Raw genomic sequence first — 21,093 nt, 5'->3', positions numbered from 1 at the left:
GTGGAGATGGGGTTTCACCACGTTGGCCAGGCTGGTCTCGAACTCCTGACCTCAAGTGAGCCATTCGCCTCAGCCTCCCAAACTGCTGGGATTACAGGCGTGAGCCACCGCGCCCGGCCGAGTCCAGCTATTTACAGGCTAAAAAATGTATATTTTTTTAATGGAGTAGACTATCAAAGAAACCGAGCTTTCTTTTACTTCTGTACCGTCAGTTCAAGGTCAACATTCTGCAGCACTCAGGTTCCCTGGTCCCTGGAGAGCAGGGACTGGCCCAAATGATCTTTGTAGTACCTGGCACATCGCATGGAACATGGCAGCCTCTTGCTAATGTTTGTTGACTGACTACATGAGTGTAGACTGTTTAGCCGGCCCATCTCGATTTCGGGAGGGCTGGTACCCTGGGCTGGCCTTCCCTCTGTAAGTAAAAGCACTGGTGCTGTTCCTCTCACCGTTCGCCTTTCCTCCATTTATCCCCATTGACTGTTTCCAATTCTATCAACTCCGACCCCGTCTCCTCCCCATTCCGTCCCTCCAGCGTGCCACGCTGCCACCAGCCTGCTGGGCTCAGGCGCCAGGCTTCAAACCTGTCTTTCACCCATTGTTCAGTTTCCTGTGAGTCAAGTTCAACCCCAGGTTCAACCACTACAATGACAACCACAAACGATCCCTCGCAGACACCTCGAAGAAGGCGCCCGTACGTCACGGGCCGCCAGGCCTACAAAGCAGGCACAGAACAGGGGCGTTTCCATTCCCGCGGTCCCCGGCGGTGGGGGCGCGAGTGGGAACCCCTCTCCCCAGTGACAGGCCCCTCTGCGAGGGAGCGCGCAGCCCTCCGCGGGCGTGGCCGCCCTGGCCCCGCCCCGGCCCGCCCCCTCGCCCGCGAGCGAGACCCCGCCCGGCCACCCGGCCGCCAGCCCCTCTCCACGGCCGCCAGCCGCTCCCTCCCGCGTCGCGGAGTCCTGCCGCGGGGGATGCTCCGGGTCCCACCTCCCAGGGGAGCTGCGCATTTCCGCGCGCTGGGGCGGCTCCGGCCCTGGCCGGCCCTGGCGGCTGCAGCCCGCGTTCCGCGTTCCGGGGAAGTTGTCTCCGGAGCCCGCGGCGCCTGGGTCTCCTCCCCCTGAGCCCCGCCCCCCAGCCCAGAGCTGGGATCCGCGAGCTGCCCGGCCCGGGGGCGTCGCCGCTCGCTCTGCGAAGCCAACGAGTCTCCGCTTCCCTGCGCAGAGCGCGCGTCCCCCGCCTGCCCGGGGACCCCCGCGCACCCCAGAGACGGCGCGCGCCCAGAGCGCGGGAGCCCGGAGCGCCGGGCGCCTGGGACCCCGCGGAGCCGCTGCCCAGCCCGTGGGGCTCGGCGGGGATGCAGGCTGCTCTGTGAACCCGGGCGCCAAGGCCATGTCCGGCGCTCGCTGCCGGACCCTGTACCCCTTCTCTGGGGAGCGGCACGGCCAGGGGCTGCGCTTCGCCGCGGGCGAGCTGATCACGCTGCTGCAGGTCCCGGACGGCGGCTGGTGGGAAGGCGAGAAGGAGGACGGGCTCCGTGGCTGGTTCCCGGCGAGCTACGTGCAGTTGCTGGAGGTAAGGGGCGAGGGCCGGGTCTGGATGAGCCGGGGCTGCGGTCCTCGGTGCGCTCGCGTACCTGTTGCCGGTTCCGGGGATGCCGCAGCGTCCCGGTCGGAGGGGCGCCCCCGGGGGCAGCCCTTGCCGGAGCGACCTGTAGCTCCACGCTCCGGGGAGGCAGCGATGGCAGCGGGCGCCCCTCGGGGCGTGGGCAACGCGGGCTCGCGGGGAGCTTCCCTCTTGCGCCGGGCCTCCGGAGCACACCGTGGCGGCTCTGAGGAAGCGAGAACTTGTTGCCTGTGTGAGTTCAGGAGCAGGCGGGCGCGTTCCCGGCAGTGGCAGGGGCCAGTGAAGGTCTGGCGGTCTTGAGAAGATGCATGGAGGATCAGGGGTCCGAGAAAGTGGCACCGACTTGGTCCCTCAGCCCCGCGTCCCTACCCCGGAGTCTAGAGCCTGGCGACCCGTGGACGGTCGTGCTGCCTTGGGTCAGGCTGCCTGGACGCCTCGGGGCCACCCACTTGCTGGTCAGCCGAGCCTGCTGGCCACCAGCCCGAGCCCCCTCAGCAGGCTTGATCCCGGGGTGCTGTAGTCCCCCGCCACTGCCCGCTCCCCTGGTCCGGCTTCCCCAGGGTAAGGCTCAGGAACTCAGGCTTGCTCCTGGGGTTCTGGCCTGGCCCCAGGGCTCCACAGGACCTGCTGAGGCAAGGCGCTGGCTGTTTAGGCTGGCTGTTTATTGTCTATGTGACAGGCTGTCCTCTAATCACTGAGCTCACAGTCACAGCCTGAGCGAGACCCGAAGTTTCTAAAGTCCTTTGTGTGTGTGTGGGGTGACCTTCCAGGACATCCCTTTTACTAGAAGTCCGCCTGCCCCCCGCCAGGATTCTTGTAAAGACTAAATTAACAGTTACCCTTAATTGTGTCAGTATTCCTAAACATTCTGGTAAAACACTGCCCGAAGAAATCATGGAGGCTGAATTTATTTATAATTTAACTCTTGACCTACTTCACAGAGAACAAAGTAGCAAATTTTGACTGAAAATGCTCAGTGCAATTCATCGGGGGAAAAAGAAAGAAAGAAGTGAAATGGTTACAGGGTGAGTCCGCCTGAGGATGAACCCTGTGGCAACATTGTCAGCAAGAGCCTGGCCTTATAAAAGTACAGTAGGTTGCTTTCAGGTCCAGAGGAGAACAACAAAATCTCTTCTAAAGGGATCAGTAGCATTTGAGCAAAGTTTAGGGGCTGCTAGAATGAGCTTTCATGGGCTGTCAGCAGACTGTGTTGTAGGAATCCTCTTGGTTCTGTATCTGGAGAATCCAGAGATCACCTGCTTGTAGGAGAGGCTCAGGTGTGCCCTGTTCTGGCTTTTCCAGTCCCTTTCCTGAGATTCAGATATAAAAGAAAGCAAACATACTGCTTCTTACATGAGAAGCAAGGGGCCTCCTTGTGTCTAGCTTGAAGCCCTGGGAGAGATGCATATTTTGGGAGTTCTTTGGGTGGCCCCCCTTTTCCAGGAAATTCTGATGTGGAAATTTGACTGATGGATGTCTGTCCAGTGAGGAGCATCCCTGGCTGGACTGAGCCAGCTGTGTTTTGTGTAGGGGTGAGGCTAGGTAGGTGTTAGTAAGAGCACAGTGCTGCTTTTTCTTCCGGGAAAAGGACAATGGACCAGGCCCAGGGGACTGGCAGAATTAACAGCCGGGACAGTCTTGGGTGTATCTGTCCCATCCTCTGCCATATACAAAGGTAGGAGATCTCCGGTGCCTCAGGGCCTCTCAGACCATTCCGGACTGGTAACTTGCAACAAAAGCATCCATCTGCGTGAGCAATACTTCAGCGCACCTGCTCAGCACGCTACGTGCACATTATCACCAGTTCCCTGACAACTCTGGGAAGGGTGAGGTACTTCCCCCATTTTATAGACAAGCAAGCTGAATATGAGAGAGGTGAAGTCAGCTCCCCAATGAATAATGCTCACATGTTTTGTTAGCAGCTCAGATGGCTGAGTATAACCCCCTGCGCCTGTGCCTTTTTTTAAACGTGATAGCCTGGGCTCGACTATGCTAAACAGCATGTGAGAGAAGGGTCTGGATCCGTGGGAAAGAGGGACAAGCACAGCCCTTGAGGTCAGCATGTTGGTGACAGCACCGTGAAGGGGAGGCTGAACCTCTAGGGCTAAAATGAGGACAGCTGCAACCAGGAGCAACTTGGAGGATCTTCCCTGCTAACCCCAAAGTGTGACTTTACTCAGACCCAGCTGCGGGTCTTCCCACAGTGGGCCTGAGTCTTGTGGACTAAGTACTGGATGGGACTCTTCTCAGGGCCAAAGCAGATGCAGTTTCAATAGGGGGGATTGTGGCATCTGGGAACCTCCTACAGGAGCAGAAAGACATGGTACCAGGACAAGCCCAGTGGCTGGACCTCAAGGCTGAAGGCTAGGTAGAGATAGAGGATATGCAAGCAGAGTCCATTGGGATGGGGTGAGTCCTCAAGGGCAGACTCAGAGAATGCAGAGTTGCCCGGGCTGGTGGGTAGACTGGCCAGCATCTGGACTCATGAGACTAGACAGGGGGCCCATAGATACTAGAGGTGGCGAACCTCATGAGATGTCAGCCAATGTGGTGCTGTCACTGAGCTTGCTTGGGAGCATGCAGTTCAGAAGGCCAGGGCAGCTGTTGGAGAAACAAGTACAGACAGATGGACTGTACTAGCCTGCTGGGCGAGGGATGAGATTGTGGGTACACAGCTGAGCATGGTATCTCTAATGTGCTCCCTACTACAGTGGAACTTTCACCCTGATGGAAAGAGTGATACCAGGAAACCCCATCTTGGCAGAGGGGAGTGAGGCACTGAAAACTGTGTGCACACTGGATACTTCCCAAGGAGATCTTCCTTGTTCAGATGAAGCAAGGGGAACTGAGAGACCCAGCCTTTGCAGGAAGCATATACGGGGAAGGGTAGTTGAGAACTAACTCTAAGAGGGTCACCAGATCTGACCCGGCGGCCAGCTAGTCCATGGGAAGAGGCCAGCTTGGAGGAGGTCTTGGTTTTTGGGGCAATCTCTTTGGTCAAGACTCCAAGGAAATGGTATAGCACATACTTGGCTTCTAGAGAGCAGCTTCCAGGAAAACCTCAGCACAGACAGGGAAGTGTAGAAGTCTCTGGTAGGCCCAAGGAGTCTGGTCACAAGGGTCCTTCCTATTCAGGGGGTGGTGCAGCTCTTCAAAGGATGGGCAGAGGGAAACACCTACCTCCAGAAAAGGAATAGGCCTTATAGCCAAGGCCCACAACTAATTATTAGGTAAAATCAACTAGAAAAATCTTTCGTGAGGGTTTCCTCTGCTATGATGAGGAAGAGGAATTGAGAAGTCTTTTTTTTTTTTTTTGAGACGGAGTCTTGCACTGTTGCCCAGGCTGGAGTGCAGTGGTGTGATCTCAGCTCACTGCAAGCTCTGCCTCCCAGGTTCATGCCATTCTCCTGCCTCAGCCTCCCGAATAGCTGGGACTACAGGTGCCCACCACCACACCCAGCTAATTTTTTTGTATTTTGAGTGGAGACGAGGTTTCACTGTATTAGCCAGGATGGTCTCGATCTCCTGACCTCGTGATCCACCTGCCTTGGCCTCCCAAAGTGCTAGGATTACAGGCGTGAGCTACTGCACCCGGCTGAGAAGTCTTTTTAACATCATTTGAGAGATATGGTAGAGGAAGAGACCTGAGACCAGAGATAGGAGCTGTGGGAGCATGTTCTGCCAGCTCCAAGCTAGGCCTGAGATTGCCTCCATAGACTTGGGAACCCCACATGTGGGAATATTTCCACCAGCTTTCTGGGGTACATCGAGGTTGAGAAATAGCTCCTGGGGAAGGTGGATAGAGAAGCCTAGGTCTCCATCCTGGGGAAGATTTGGAGAGAAAGACATGGTACCACGACAAGCCCAGTGGCTGGACAGGTCAATGGTTGGAGGGTCTAACAGGGTCCAGGAATTCTTGTGTGAATGGAGAGAAGAAATTAGGGACCTGGAGGATGCTGTAAGGCATCTACAAAACTTCCCAGAGCTTTTGGGAAATAATTCTGGGGGACAATGGGATTGGAATACAAACAAAATAGAGCTTTCTTTGAACTAGGTGGTATTCTTAGAATCCAGGATCTGGCTGGATAATCTGGACCTCTGGGGTACTAACAGAATATGACACTGTTTGCTAGCAAAACTGGAATGACTGCTGAGGGTCACCCTTAAACTTGATTTCCTTCACTCTACCATTTTGGGTTCATGCCATTGCACTGCAGGAGTTAATAAGGAGTGTCTGTGGGAGAGAGTGCGCTGTGCTATGGATAATTAAGGAATGATGTTTTATCTGTTGCCATGTAACAAGCCACTCCAAGATTTAGTGTTTCAAAGCAACGATTTATTATTAACTGTCATGGTTTTGTAGATTGACGGGGATCAGCTGGGTGGTTCTTCTGCTGGTCTGTCTCAGTGTCCCTCATGCAGCTGCAATCAGATAGTGGCTGGGGCAGAGTCCTGGAGGCTCAACTAGGCTGCAGCCTCCAAAATGTCATCTTCACTCGTCTGTCTAGTGCCTTGATGTTCTTCTATGTGGCACCTCTCTCCATGTGGTGTTTCATTCGCCATGGCCTTTCCACATGGCCTTTCTCTTCAGCAGGGTGGTTGTTGTTATGTGGTAGGTGGCTTCTAAGGATGCAAAGGCATACATTACCAGGCCCTCTTAAGGCCTAGGCCCAGAACTGGCATATTGTTTCAGCCACATTTTATTGTGAAAGGAAAGCAGTCACAGGATCCGTCCAGAGTCAATTTGGAAGGGAGGTGGGTACAGGTGTGGTTACGAGGGAGGTGTGGTTCATCGAGGGCCGTAATGCAGACTAGCTCCCTCAGAAGGCTAGGTAGAACACACATGGGACAGATGATCCATTAGTGGGGAGGTGGTGCCAGGCCAGATTGATGAGAGAGAGAACCCCGCCGGGCGGTGGCTCAAGCCTGTAATCCCAGCACTTGGGGAGGTCGAGACGGGCGGGATCACCCAGGTCAGGAGTTCGAGACCATCCTGGCCACGGTGAAACCCCGCCTCTACTAAAAATACGTGAAAACTAGCCGGGCGGTGGCGGGCGCCCAGTCCTGCTACTCAGGAGGCTGGAGGCAGGAGAACATGAAACCCGGGAGGCGGAGCTGCAGTGAGCTGAGATCCCGCCACCGCACTCCAGCCTGGGCGACACAGCGCGAGACCGCCTCAAAAAAAAAAAAAAAAAAAAAAAAAAAAAGAGAACCCCAAGAGGGAGGTAAAATGCAGCCACTTGGCAGTTCTACCTCTATCGCAATCCTTGGAGGTTTTTTTTTTTTTTTCTTTTGACTCTAGAGGTTTCTTTATAAAGGCCACACAATAAATGATGCAGCTGGAATTTGAAATCAGATTTGCTTGGCTCTGGGCCTGTCCACTAAGCCATTGACATACCAGTCCAGCTTTTTTTAGGCCAGGGCTGTTCAGTTGCTGGTGATTCATAGACGTAGTAGATCTGAGCTCCCTGACATCTAATAGATGTTTGCTATATTACACAAATTGATTTTAAAACAGAGCCTTTTCCTTTCTGTCTGCAACATGAAAATCACCCAAAATGAGTGTGACCTTGTCCCTCATGCTAGTATTTTTCAGACAGTCATCAACTCTGTTCACAAAAGGTGTAATTAGGGCTTGTGACTCGGGGGAGTGGGTAATTGTGACTGAAAAGACCAATGTGCTTTCTGACATCTTCACTAAATCATCCTCCTTGGTATGGGGGCCTGTGGCCAGTATTTGTAGCTCCTGGTGTTAGAAAATGACCTTTGGCCCACCACTCTGTGAGCCTCAGCTCAGAAGGAGCCACCCCCTTTGTCACACTTGTGTGCTGGACTGGTCAGTGTCTACCCCACCGGACTTTAAAGCAATGAACAAGGCTTATGGATTGAGTGGATTCAGGGCATTTTCACAAAAGTTCCCTTAGCAACAAGTCGGCAGGAATCCCTGCCATCTGTTCACCACTCTGTGGATCCCTGATGTCTATTACCACCTAGAAACATGAATGAGGGGCTGACCTTCATGTACTCTTCTCTGCCTGCATAAGCCCAGCTTTTTTTCTGACGGTGTGGTAGACCTCATCTGTGAACATGGATATGGATCCCCACTTTGCTAGTGAAAGAAAATGTTTTTTGTAAACCAGGAAGCCTTGTGTACACGTAAGGTATTTTGACTATTATCAGGCCAGTCCAGGGGACATTGTTTTTGTGGTGTGCTGTCTTACTACTCACAGCAGCAAGGCGACACATGATAGACTTTCTAACAAAATGTCAGGATGAATTCCTCTGTACTTAAATGCAAAATTAGTATATTTCTCTCTCTCCCTGCAATGGCGAGGCTTTTGGGGTGGTGTTTATGCCTATGGCAAGAAGAAGTGGTGGCTGGCAGATCTCTCTAACTTTTCCTTGGCTGACCAGAACACGTTGTGACATTGTGAAAGTTTAGTTGCAGTAAGTATGTGAACTGTGAGAAGTTTTTGAGGACTCTTAAGAGGACCCACCCACCTCCTTTCTTCACGTTTACTGTCTTCTCTACCATCTCTAAGAATTTGTTTTTAGTTTAACTTCCTAGTTCTCCGCCTACTCCTCTTCTTGAGCTCAGAGCTGGTATTCAGATTCAACCGCTAGGTACTCAAATTTCACATGTCAAAATTAAACTCATCATCTCTCTCCTTTCTCTTCTTTCTTTCTTTTTTTTTTTTTTTGAGATGGAGTCTTGCTCTGTTGCCCAGGCTGGAGTGTAATGGCGCGATCTCGGCTCACTGCAACCTCCGCCTCCTGGGTTCAAGTGATTTTCCTGCCTCAGCCTCCCGAGAAGCTAGGATTACAGGTTTACACCACCATGCCTGGCTAATTTTTGTATTTTTAGTAGAGACAGGGTTACACCAGGTTGGCCAGGCTGGTCTTGAACTCCTGACTTCCTTATTTGTCCGCCTCAGCCTCCCAAAGTGCTGGGATTACAGGCGTCCGGCCCACTCTTCTCTCTTTACTGCCTTCTTCTTTTTTTTTTCTTTTTTTCTTTTTTTTTGAGACAGGGTCTTGCGCCGTTGCCCAGGCTGAAGTACAGTGGCATGATAATGGCTCACTGCTGCCGTGACCTTCAACGATCCTCCAAGTAGCTTGGACTATAGGCACCTGCCACCACGCCTGGCTGATTTTTGTACTTTTTGTAGAGACAGGGTTTCACCGTGTTTCTCAGACTGGTCTCAAACTCTTGGGCTCAAGTGATCCTCCCGCCTTGGCCTCCCAAAATGCTAAGATTACAGGCACAAGCCACCCTGCCCAGCCTCTTCACTGCCTTCTATTCCCAACCTCTAAACCAAGCTTGTGGAACATGTGGCCCAGGATGGCCTTTGAATGCAGCCCAACACAAATTTGTAAACTTTCTATTTTGTTTTTGAGGCGGAGTTTTGATCTTGTTGCCCAGGCTGGAGTACAATAGCGTGATCTCGGCTCACTGCAACCTCTGCCTCCTGGATTCAAGCAATCCTCCTACCTCAGCCTCCTGGGTAGCTGGGATTACAGGCATGCGCCACCACGCCTGGCTAATTTTGTATTTTTAGTAGAGATGAGATTTCTCCATGTTGGTCAGGCTGGTCTTGAACTCCCCACCTCAGGTGATCCACCTGCCTCAGCCTCCCAAAGTGGTGAGATTACAGGTGTGAGCCACCATGCCTGGACTTAAGTTTGTAAACTTTCTTAAAACATGAGGTTTTTTGTGTGTGTGTGTGTGTGTGTGAGATACATATTTTTTAGCTCATCAGCTATAGTTAGTGTTGGTGTATTTTATGTGAGGTCCAATACAATTTTTCTTTTTCCAGTGTGGCCCTGGGAAGCCAAAAGTTGGACATCCCTGCTCTAAACTTTAGTGAATGTCACCACCATCTGTCCACCAAGTCCCCTGATATCCCTCCCCTTACCTTTCCTCTCCTTTTCAATAGGTTAGCAAGCCTTGTCCCTTCTCCCTTAGAAACATTTCTTAAAGCCTTCTCCTTCTTAACTTGCATTGGCAAATCTTTTCCGTAAAAGGCCAGGAAACATTTTAGGCTTCGTGGACCATGAGGCAAAATTGAGTTACGGCTGCCTCGGTGTGATCTGTAGTGCGCCAGAGGCAGTGAGAAGCGGTGAGAGCACCCCATATGGTCTCTGTCACAGCTAATCCGCTCTGCTGCTGTAGTGCAAAAGCAGCCAGAGATAATCTGAAAGCCAGTGGGCATGCCTGTGTTCCAATAAAACTTTATTTATGGACTGAAATTTGAATTTGTTATAATTTTCATGGGCTGTGAAGTATTCTTCTTCTTTTGGTTTGTTTTCAACTTTTTTTTTTTTTGAGAGGGGGAAGACAGAGTCTTGCTCTGTTGCCCAGGCAGGAGTGCAGTGGTGTGGTTTCGGCTCACTGCAGCCTCCACCTCCTGCGATCAAATGATTTTCATGCCTCATCCTCCCAAGTAGTTGAGACTATAGGCCCACACCACCACAGCCGGCTAATTTTTGTATTTTTAGTAGAGATAGGGTTTCACCATGTTGGCCAGGCTTGTCTCCAACTCCTGACCTCAAGTGATCCACCCACCTTGGCCTCCCAAAGTGCTGGGATTATAGGGGTGAGCCACTGTGCCCAGCCAGCCTTGTGACTATTTGGGGGAAAATAATTTGAGGTTGAGGGGGACTGCAGATGCACGTAACCCTGAGTAGAGGAGTATGTTTGCTATACCTGAGAGAGCCAGAATATTCCAGAATGGCTAGAGAGTGGCAAGTAGGGGGAGAGGGCGTGGGGTTGTGCCAGGGAAGGAGATAGAACCTGGGAAGTTGGGTCATTTTCTAAATGCAGTGGAAAAGCCTTTGGTTTGATTAAAGTGGGTGACATGTTCGGATGCGTTCTGGAAAGCTCTTCTAGATTGTAGGGTGGAGAATGGATTTGAAGAGAGCAGGGAGGGGAAGCAAGGAGACCAGTTGGGAAGCTCAGAGCCGGGTGCTGGAAGTGGAGATGGTGAGAGGTGGGTGGATTTGGAATGTGTTTTGCAGGTAATGTCAGCAGGTCTTCCTGGTGTGTTGATTGGAGGGAGTAGGGGAGCCTCAGGGGGTCTCACTTCGTGCAGGTCACTTGTGATGCACTTTTTCCCTTTTGTATTTTCCCCATCTGTCCATCCTTTATTCTGCCACTAGAGATCTCTTCCCGAAAAAAAGGAGGTAAAAGGCAAAGACAAATTTGGAAAAAGTTCCTTAATGTAGAAAGTGCTTTTATAAATAAAAAAAAAACAAACCCAAAACAAAGAGGAATATATCAGTATAAGAACGGGCAAAGAACTTGGATAGACACTTCATAATAAAACATATACAGGCTGGGCATGGTGGCTCATGCCTGTAATCCCAGCACTTTGGGAGGTTAAGGCGGGCGAATTGCTTGAGCCCAGGAGTTCAAGACCAGCAACATGGAGAAACCCAAATTTTATCTCTACAAATACAAAAAAATTAGCTGGGTGTGGTGATGCATGCCTATAGTTCCAGCTACTCAGGAGGCGGAGGTGGGAGGATCGCTTAAGCCCAGGAGGTCAAAGCTGCAGTGAACTGAGATTGCACCACTGCATTCTAGCCTGAGCCAAAGAGCGAGACCCCGTCTCTTAAAACAAACAAATGAATGCACACACCAAAAAAACCATATAAAAAGTCCTCAACTATTTAGTCTCGCCAGTGATCAGATAATTGCAAATTTAATTAAAAAATAGCTTAAAGACAGAAACATGTAAAAAAAAAAAAATGGTATTGGCAGGGTGTAAGGAAATGGTCGTGAGCTTCCTGAAGGGGCATTTGGCACTATACTTCCAAAACGTTAATGAGTACATGTTCTCTGTCCCAGCAATTCCACTTCTAGAAATTTCGACTCAGGGAGCATCTGATATATCAGGCAAGCTGTAAACATCAGCCTGTATTGTATCACAGCCTCTGATAGCACAAGATGAACGACAACCTCAATGTACGCCAGAAGGAACTAGTTAAAATCAGGTTTACCTGTGCTTAGCACAAGGTCAGAACGTGCGGGAGGGGTTCAATAACTATATTGAAATGATTTATTTTATTTTATTATTTTTTTTGAGACAGAGTCTCGCTCTGTCGCCCATTCTGGAGTGCAGTGGTGCGATCTTGGCTCACTGCAGCCTCCGCCTCCTGGGTTCAAGTGATTCCCCTGTCTCAGCCTCCCCAACAGCTGGGATTACAGGTGCCCACCACCATGCCCAGATAATTTTTGTATTTTTAGTGGAGACGGGGTTTCACCATGTTGGCCAGGCAGGTCTCAGACTCCTGATCCACCTGCCTCGGCCTCCCAAAGTGCTGAGATGAAACTGAATTTTAAAAATAAAAATGTTGGTTAATGATGCTCAAGGTCTTTGTGGAGCTAGCATAGTTCACATTTCTCCTCACAGTGAGGCAAAAAGAGATGGTGTGTCCAGAAATGAATTGCTTTTCAGAAGTAGGAACGGTGTGTCCCGAACATTTTGTAAGTATCCTTTTGTGGGAAGAGCAGGTAGAAGGAATACATGCTGGCCCGGGGCCACATTCTTATACATATCCTCAGTAACAGCAAATCTTTGTCTTTTGAGGTGTGGATTTGATTTTTTTTTTGGAAACAGCCAAAATTCATTCAAAGCCAAGTCTGGTGTGTCTGTTCATGTGACTGTCTGTCTGTCACCTTGTGGCAAATAGGATTGAAGGCAGCTTACCAAAAAGCGTACAGTACAAAAAGATAAAAGCGTAAACACATGAGGAAATCTGTGGAAAGGAAAACATCAGATGACTCTGGAGTGAAGTTTGATGAGCAAAGAGAGTAACTGAGTTAAGTAATGCTGTTCAGGGCTAAAAAAAGAGGTCTTATCTTAAAGTAATGATGAATTTGAACAGTGGATGAGGAGTAACAGAAATATTCTGAAAAAGGTAGCATCGTGGGTATGTGCGCTGTGTGGGTCAGGATGGGTTACGATATGCCACCATAACAATCTCAGTGGTAAAGCAATATGGGTTTTTTTTTGGCTCATGTTGTAAGTCTATTGTGAGTTGGTTTGAAGCCGCAAGACCTCCAGGACCCGGGATGATGGAGCAACCAGTATCCTATACTGAGAAATCACCAGGGACTGTGTTAGAAAAACTAGCGTATGGTTCTTAAGCACCGTCTTCATCGTCATCATCAAGCTGAATCTATGCAGATGGCCCCTGTTGACCTCCACATGGGTGACCACTCAGCATTTTATCATCTGTTTCAGTTTCAGCATTTTATCATCGCACTTAGAGCAGTGCTTCTCAAACTGACTTCAGTGCTGCTAGAGCAAAGTGGTTTCTGGTTTTGGTTTTTTTGGGGGCGGGGGAGGGGGATCCTGCTCTGTCACTCAGGCTGGAGTGCAGTGGCACAGTCCTGGCTTACTGTAATCTCTGCCCCCTGGGTTCAAGTGATTCTTCTGCCTCAGCCTCCTGAGTAGCTGGGATTACAGGAACACCACCACAACCAGCTAATTTTGTATTTTTAGTAGAGATGGGGTTTCACCATGTTGACCGGGCTGGTCTCGAACCCCTGACCTCAAGTGATCCACCTGCCTTGGCCTCCCAAAGTGCTGGGATTATAGGCATGAGCCACTGTGCCTGGCCCAAAGTGGTTTCTTTTTTTTTTTTTTTTTTTTTTTTTTTTTTTGGGGCAGTCTGGCTCTGTCACCCAGGCTGGAGTGCAGTGGCCGGATCTCAGCTCACTGCAAGCTCCGCCTCCCGGGTTTACACCATTCTCCTGGCTCAGCCTCCCGGTAGCTTCTGGGACTGAGCCTGCCACCTGCGCCATAGCTAGTTTTGTATTTTTAGTAGAGGCCGAAGGGTTTCACCGTGTTACTTGAGGATAGTGCAGTCCTCCTGAGCCTTGATCCGCCCGTCTGGGCCTCCCAAAGTGCTGGGATTACAGGCTTGAGCCACCGCGCCCGGCCAAAGTGGTTTCTTTAAACAAATTCCCTGGATCTTGTTGGATACAGATTCTGACTCAGGAGGCCTGGGATGGGGCCTGCGGTCCTGCATGTCTCACAAGCTTCTAAGAGATTCTGCGAAGAGTCTACAGTGCACACTTCAGCAGTTGCTCTTAGCTCCTGAGCATGAGAGCCATGGCTACTCTTTCAAATTGGCCTCCTCCCTCCCACAAGTTATCCTAGCATCTTGTACACTGCTGGGCACGCTAGTAGATACTTGGTCTATATTTTTTGAACAAATGTGGTCATTTATTCCTTCCCTCCCTCCCTCCCTTCCTTCCTTCCTCTCTCTCTCTTTCTTCCCTGCCTGCCTCCCTCCCTCAATCCCTCCCTTCCTTCCTTCTTCTTTTTTTAGATGGAGTCTCGCTCTGTCGCCAGGCTGGAGTGCAGTGGCACAACCTCAACTCACTGCAACATCTGCCTCCCGGGTTCAAGCGATTCTCCTGCCTCAGCCTCCTGAGTAGCTGGGACTACAGGCACATGCCACCACGACCGGCTAATTTTTGTATTTTTATGAGACAGAAGTTTCACCATGTTGGTCAAGGTGGTCTCGATCTCTCGACCTTGTGATCCACCCGCCTTGGCCTCCCAAAGTGCTGGGATGACAGGCATGAGCCACCATGCCCGGCAAAATGTGGTCACTTTCGAATCCCAGATTCCCTGTGTTTTGTGTGTGTTTGTGTGTGGTTAATACATCTGTCACAACCTTGGGTTTAACAGAAATACATTTTTCTATTTGAGGAATTACTATAAGTGTGTTTCTTTTTTTTTTTTTTTTGAGACAGAATCTGGCTCTGTGTAGGCTAGTGCAGTGCCCAAGGCCATCTCAGTTCACTGCAAGCCCGCCTCCCGGGTTCATGCCATTCTCCCTGCCTCAGCCTTCGAGTAGCTGGGACTACAGGTCGTGCCACCCGCAGCAGCTAATTTTTTGTATTTTTTAGTAGAGGCGAGAGGTTTCACTGTGTGTTAGCCAGGATGGCCTTGATCTCCTGACCTTGTGATCCACCTGCCTCGGCCTCCCAAAGTGCTGGGATTACAGACGTGAGCCACCATGCCCGCGCCAAGCGTGCTTTCTTCAGGGCTCAGCAGATGCAGTTAAAGCCTGGAGCTGAGATTGGTGGTTCTTCAACAGGGAGCCCTTGGGAATGTGCTGTCCCCTCCAAGGTGACTTGGGCAGGTGACCTCTTTAAGGAGACTTCAGGTTCACACTAACGTTTTCTATCGAAACCATCCAGACATTTAAGATTCTTCATTTTTTCTCAGATGCCTCAATTCCTCCTCCCTCCTCATTTGCTTGTCAAATGCACAGAGGAGTCTAGGGTTAGTCAACAAAAAACTAATTAAGTTGTAAAAATTCTTTAGAGATGCTATTTTAAAAATTCCACAGAAATGAGTCCTCGTCCTAATTCAATCATGAGAGAAGATCCTTATTTTAGCAGTGGATCATGGAAGAGTGTCACTGAGCCATTTTGTAAAATTTTTTATATAATTAGGAATGGAAATAAGAAAGCTTAACTTTGAGTTATTTAGTTTAAGTCTGCTGCTCTCATTTGGCAAGTGTTTTATTGATAAATAGCTACAAACATTTGTTGTGCGTGGAGTGACAATACAGCCGTGTTAAGTGGGAGTTGGTAATCAAGGACGTGCACGAAACAAAATCTTATCTGGAGTTTGGTCTAATATATTCTTTGTTTTTTGTTTTGTTTGAGATAGTGTCTTGCTCTCTTCCCCCAGGCTGGAGTGCAGTGGGATAATCTCCACCCCCCAGGCTCAAGCCATCCTTCTACCTCAGCCTCCTGAGTAGCTGGGACCACAGAGGCACACCACCATGCCTAGCTCAGTTATTTTTTTGGAGAGACAGAGTCTTGCTATGTTGCCCAGGCTGGCCTCAAACTCCTGGGCTCAAGCTGTCCTCCTACCTTGGCCTCTCAAAGTGTTGGGATTATAGACATAAGCCACTGTGGCCAGCCTAGTCTAATACTTTCATATTATAAAGAAGGCTTTGGGCCGGGCACGGTGGCTCATGCCTGTAATCCCAGCACTTTGGGAGGCTAAGGTGGGTGGATTACCTGAGGTCAAGAGTTCGAGACCAGCCTGGCCAATGTGGTGAAACCCTGTCCCTACTAAAAATACAAAAAAAAAATTAGCCCGGCTTGGTCGCATGTGCCTGTCATCCCAGCTACTCAGGAGGCTGAGGGAGAAGAATTCCTTGAACTCGGGAGGCAGAGGTTGCAGTGAGCTGCTAGAGATCACACCTCTGCACTCCAGCCTAGGCAACAGAGTGAGACTCAAAAATAAATAAATAAATAAAAAAGGCTTTGAATACGTGGGGCCTGGCTTCTGGTGTACGGACATCAGAGCCTAGCTGTAGAATATCACTATGCATGGTGTGAGATCTGTGCTTCTCTAACACGGATGGGTGTGCATATCACTCGAGGCTCTTGTTAAAACGCAGACTCTGATTTAGTAGGTCTGAGGTGGAAACCTGAATCTGGAATTAAAACCAAACTCTGCTCATACTCCACACTCACACAGCACCAGACACTTCTGTGACTAGATTGGGGGTGGCGAGTGTTTTCCCACACACCAGGCAGTTCTTCAGTGGACACCAGCTGGGCCTCTTATATTTCTATTGGGTTGTAACATTGTCTGGTGTTGGAGTCAAATCCTACAGGCTAAGAGTGCAGTCCCACAAGACTGCCCCCACTTCATATGTCAAGTAGTGTCACTTATATTTCTGACTGACTGGCTATAAATTGGGGTTCCCACTGCCCCCTGCTTGGGTTTGATCGGTTTCCTAGGATGGCTCACAGAACTTGGGGAAACACGTTTACTGGTTTATTATAAAGGACACAGATGAACAGCCAGAGGAAGGGGGTACCTTCTGCAAGTTGAAGAATTTTTCTCAGTTTCCCAGGACTGCTCTGAGGGTCAGGAGAACCTGGGAGAAGAGCTTGGCACCTTGTACACGTTCCGTAAGTGGAGTTCATATTTCTGCATGCTTGGTGATCATAGCTGAATGCTGGGGGCTGCCTGTTTAATGCCAGGGCATATGGGGGTAGGCGTGTGCAGCTTCCATGCCCTCTCTGGACTCTCCTAGCACCTCTATGTGTTCAGCATCCCAGAAGCTCATCAAATCTTGTTTTTATAGGCTGAGCACGGTGGCTCATGCCTGTAATCCCAGTACTTTGGGAGGCCGAGGCAGGTAGATCACCTGAGGTCAGGAGTTCGAGACCAGCCTGGCCAACGTGGTAAAACCCCGTCTCTACTAAACATACAAAAATGAGCCGGGTGTGGTGGCATGCGCCTGTACTTTCAGCTACTCGGGAGGCTGAGACAGGAGAATCGCTTGGAGGTTGCAGTGAGCAGAGATCACACCACTGCACTCCAGCCTGGGTGAGATATAGCGAGACTCCATCTCAAAAAAAAAAAAGAGTTTTTATAGAGCTTGATCTCCAGCCTCCCAGGGCCCCCCTTTTCCTGGAGGTCAGCAGGTGGGGCTCAGAAATCCCAACCCTCTAATCCTCTAATAACTTGTGGTTCCTGGTGACCAGCCCCAACCTGGGCTATCTGAGGGCCCCTACCCTAAGTCACCGTATTAGTGTCAACTGAAGTGTGATCAGATGGGCTCATTTTGAATAACAAAAGACATTCCTATCAGGAAATTCCAAGGGTTTGAGGAGCCATGTGGCAGGACCTGAGGACAAGGACCAAATCTATTTCATATTACACCACACTGGCATTCTGCATTTCCCGCCAGCTCCCAGGTGATGCCACTGCCTCCAGTGTGCCGGCCACAATTTGAGTAGCAAGGCATTTGAATGCCCTTAGGGGTTTCTGCGTTTGTCTGCAAGACATGTTAAATCCTGGAATTAGATTGGATTTAGTTTACTTTCATTCTTTCTTTTTTAAAGTGGATTATATGAGGCTACGCAGGGTCATGGAAAGAAAGGTTTCGGAATTAGACCTCTGTGAGTATATTTAATCGGAGGACAGAGATACGGTGGCTGGTGTTCCTGTTTGACCAGAGGGGTTTCCTTCATCACGAGGTGGAGGTGGGCCTCAGGGAGGCTTTCCTGGGGCCAGTGCCAGAAGCCTGGCTAAGGAGGAAGTGCAGGATTCAGCCGGTGGAAAGGCGAGGGGGCAGGGTCTGGACTGCAGTACGAACCAGGACAACAGAGAGGCAGCCTGGGATGGTCTTGCCAGATGCCAACAGTGTTAGGAAAAACATATGCCATGGGGACATGGTCTCCACATCTTGAGACAGTTTATCCGTTCCAAGGGGATCACTGGTGGTTTTGTGTGGTTTGGTTTGTGAACTGGAATGTAAGCCCTGCAGCGACTTCCGGTATGGACAGCTTAGACAACAACGTTCAAGGGTCGGGCAGAAACTCCTGGGAGGCGGGGGCAGCAGAGTGCTTGGCAAGAGGGTGGCAGGTCTGGGTACAAATCCCAGCTCAGTCCCTGCTACCCATGTGAGAGCCCAGGCAACTTGCGGAATCTTTCTGAGTCTTCCAGGGCTCCTCTGAGTATCAGGAGAACCTGGTAGAAGAGCTTTGGCACCTCGTACACACACCCTCTGTAAGTGGAGGTTACCTCCCTGTATGCTCTGGTGATCAGAGTTGGATGCCGACAGCGACCTGTTAACTGGAGTTTCACCGGGGGCACACAGGACGGATGGTGTTGGGGACGTAGGGCGATCGTTTTCCAAAGGCCCCTCTGAGGTCATACTGCAGCATTGTGGTTGAGGCACAGATCACTTGTGAGTCTTACGAAATGCAGATCTGGATTCAGTAGGTCTGGGGTGGGACCTCAGATTCTGCCTCTCCCAACAAGTTCCCATGGGATGTGGCTGGTATTGGGATAACACTTGGGGAGTTGCATGCAAGATGGTGTAGCATTTTCCCGGAGGTTTTCAGGGCACAGGTCCTACAAGTGAAAAAGCAAGGGAAGCTGCGGCGTCTGGCCATTGCTAGTTTATTTGAAACTGCTAGATAATGGTTGCTGCTGCTCAGGCTGGGCTAATTAGTCTTAATTGCTTCTTACCTGGGTTTGATGGGCCTCTGGCTGCCTGGGCACTCCCAGAAGAGACTCTTTTTGTAATGAGGAAAAGGCTATTTATTGGGAGAGGTGAAACTCAAGAGGCAACTGAAGGACTCAAGTATTCGTTTCTGTCTTTTTTCCTGTTCCTGGGGCAAAGGAGAGGTTTGTTTCGAGGGGCTGGATGGAAAATCTCTTTTTAAACTGTTGCTGTGGAGCTCAGAATCTAATCCCGGGCCGGTGTTGTAGGGCTCTACACTGCAGATGGTGGTGGTGCCACAAAGCCGGTGCCTCCTGCAGCGCCTAGATGGAAGTCTCAGGTCCTTGCTGTCAGAGACTTAGTCTGGATTTCTGCTGTGCGCCCTAACAGGAGTGGCTGTCCATTTTATCCCCTAGTGATGTCCGTCTGTCACAGGGTGAACCCCAAAATTGGGGCTGAGCCTGGGAGGCCACGTGGGTTCTTGGCTTCACACAGGAAATAATTCAAGAGTTAGCTGACAGAGTAAAGTAAAAGCAAGTTTATTAAAAAGTAAGGAAATAAGGCTGGGTGCGGTGGCTCACGCCTGTAATCCCAGCAGTTTGGGAGGCCGAGGCAGGCGGATCACCTGAGGTCAGGAGTTCGAGATCAGCCTGGCCAACATGGTGAAACCCCATCTCTACTAAATACACAAAAATTAGCCGGGCGTGGTGGCAGGCGCCTGTAATCCCAGCTACTCGGGAGGCTGAGGCAGGAGAATCGCTTGAACCCGGGAGGTGGAGGTTGCAGTGAGTCAAGATCGTGCCATTGCACTCAAGCCTGGGTGACAAAAGTGAAACTCCATCACACACACCAAAAGTAAGGGAATAAAAGGATGGCTACCATATAAGTAAAGCATGGGCTGCTTGACTGACTATTCTTATTGTTATTTCTTGATTATATGCTAAACGAGAAGGAGAGTATTCATAAGATTTCTGGGAAAGGGATAGGGAGTTCTGGGAACTGAGGGTTCCTTACCCTTTCAGACCATACAGGGTAACTTCCAGACATTGCCGTGGCATTTGTAAACTGTCCTGGCGCTGGTGGGAGTGTCATTTAGCATGCCAGTGTGTTATAATTACCCTGTAATGAGGACGACCAGCGGTAGCTCTGGCTGCCATCTTTGGTGGATTTTGGCTGGCTCCTTTACTGGATCCTATTTGATCAGCAGGGTCTTTGTGACCTGTGTCTTGTAAAACAAGTCCTGCCAAATTCCTATCTCATATCCTTCAAAGTGATGGTGCAGTGATTTTTGTAGCCAGTTTGATCACGGAACCCTGCTGTTTAAAATTTTTCATGGGTTCTTTGTTGCCTTTACAGTATAACATGCCTTAGCCTTGTTTACAAGCCCTTCATGACCCAACCCCTGCCTACCTCCCGAGCTGCATTTTAGCTGTTTATTCACGTGCATAATGTTATCAGAACCACATGGAACTACCTGATTCTTGGGTGCAGCTGTGCTTTCTTGTGCTTCTGTGCCCTGTGCATGCTGTTCCTGTTCCTCGAAGTCACCCTCCTCCGCCATCCTCTTTTTTACCCTTACTCCCTTTTCTTTCTGTTTGACAGCTCTACTGAGATATATCCCCCTTCTATTCTATTCTATTCTATTCTATTCTATTCTATCTATTCTATTCTATTCTATTCTATTCTTCTTCTATTTTTTTTTTTTTTTGAGTTGGAGTCTCGCTCTGTCACCCAGGCTGGAGTGCAGTGGCACGATCTTGGCTCACTACAATCTCCGCCTCCTGGGTTCAAGCGATTCCCCAGCCTCAGCCTCTCCAGTAGCTGGGATTACAGGCACGCACCATCACGTCTGGCTAATTTTTTGTATTTTAGTAGAGACGAGGATTTCACTGTGTTAGCCAGGATGGTCTTGCTCTCCTGACCTCATGATCCGCCTGCCTCAGCCTCCCAAAGTGCTGGGATTACAGATGTGAGCCACTGTGCCCTGCTGCTCCCCACCCCGCCACCCCCATTCTTATTCTAGACCCCGTAGCACTACTAGGTTGGAATTTTTGTTGCCCCCCACTATATTGTGGATTTCTTGAGGTCAAGGATTGGGTCTCTGATCTTTAAGCCTTTAGCTTCGTGGTACAACCAGGCATAGTCACTTGATAAGAAAACAAAGGGTTGTAGTTCATTCATTTTGTCTTTGGTGCCGATGAATACAAGATTCTGAGTTTGCTGCCTGTGGTGGTTACTTGGCTTCACATGGGGAAAAAAGTAACAATAAGGAGTTACAATAAAATAAATACAAAACGGCCAGGCGCGGTGGCTCAAGCCTGTGATCCCAGCACTTTGGGAGGCCGAGACGGGCGGATCACGAGGTCAGGAGATCAAGACCATCCTGGCTAACACGATGAAACCTCATCTCTACTAAAAATACAAAAAATTAGCCGGGCGTGGTGGCGGGCGCCTGTAGTCCCA

At 50.0% G+C, this 21,093-nt stretch overlaps 1 protein-coding gene across 1 annotated transcript in view; it reads left to right on the top strand.

Annotated features, from left to right (window-relative positions):
* Positions 1-1,178: 1,178 nt before the first annotated feature.
* GAS7 (growth arrest specific 7) overlaps positions 1,179-21,093 on the top strand; it is a 284,928-nt gene continuing 265,013 nt past the window's right edge. The window contains exon 1 of the mRNA XM_031657376.1: positions 1,179-1,572. Within this exon, the coding sequence (XP_031513236.1) occupies positions 1,390-1,572 (183 nt within the window). The 5' untranslated portion in view covers positions 1,179-1,389. The remainder of the gene's footprint in view (positions 1,573-21,093) is intronic.

Source organism: Papio anubis, chromosome 17 (genome assembly GCF_008728515.1).
Source record: "Papio anubis isolate 15944 chromosome 17, Panubis1.0, whole genome shotgun sequence".
In the NCBI taxonomy this organism is placed as follows: Eukaryota; Metazoa; Chordata; class Mammalia; order Primates; family Cercopithecidae; genus Papio; species Papio anubis.
This window is presented reverse-complemented; position numbering and strand designations above follow the sequence as displayed.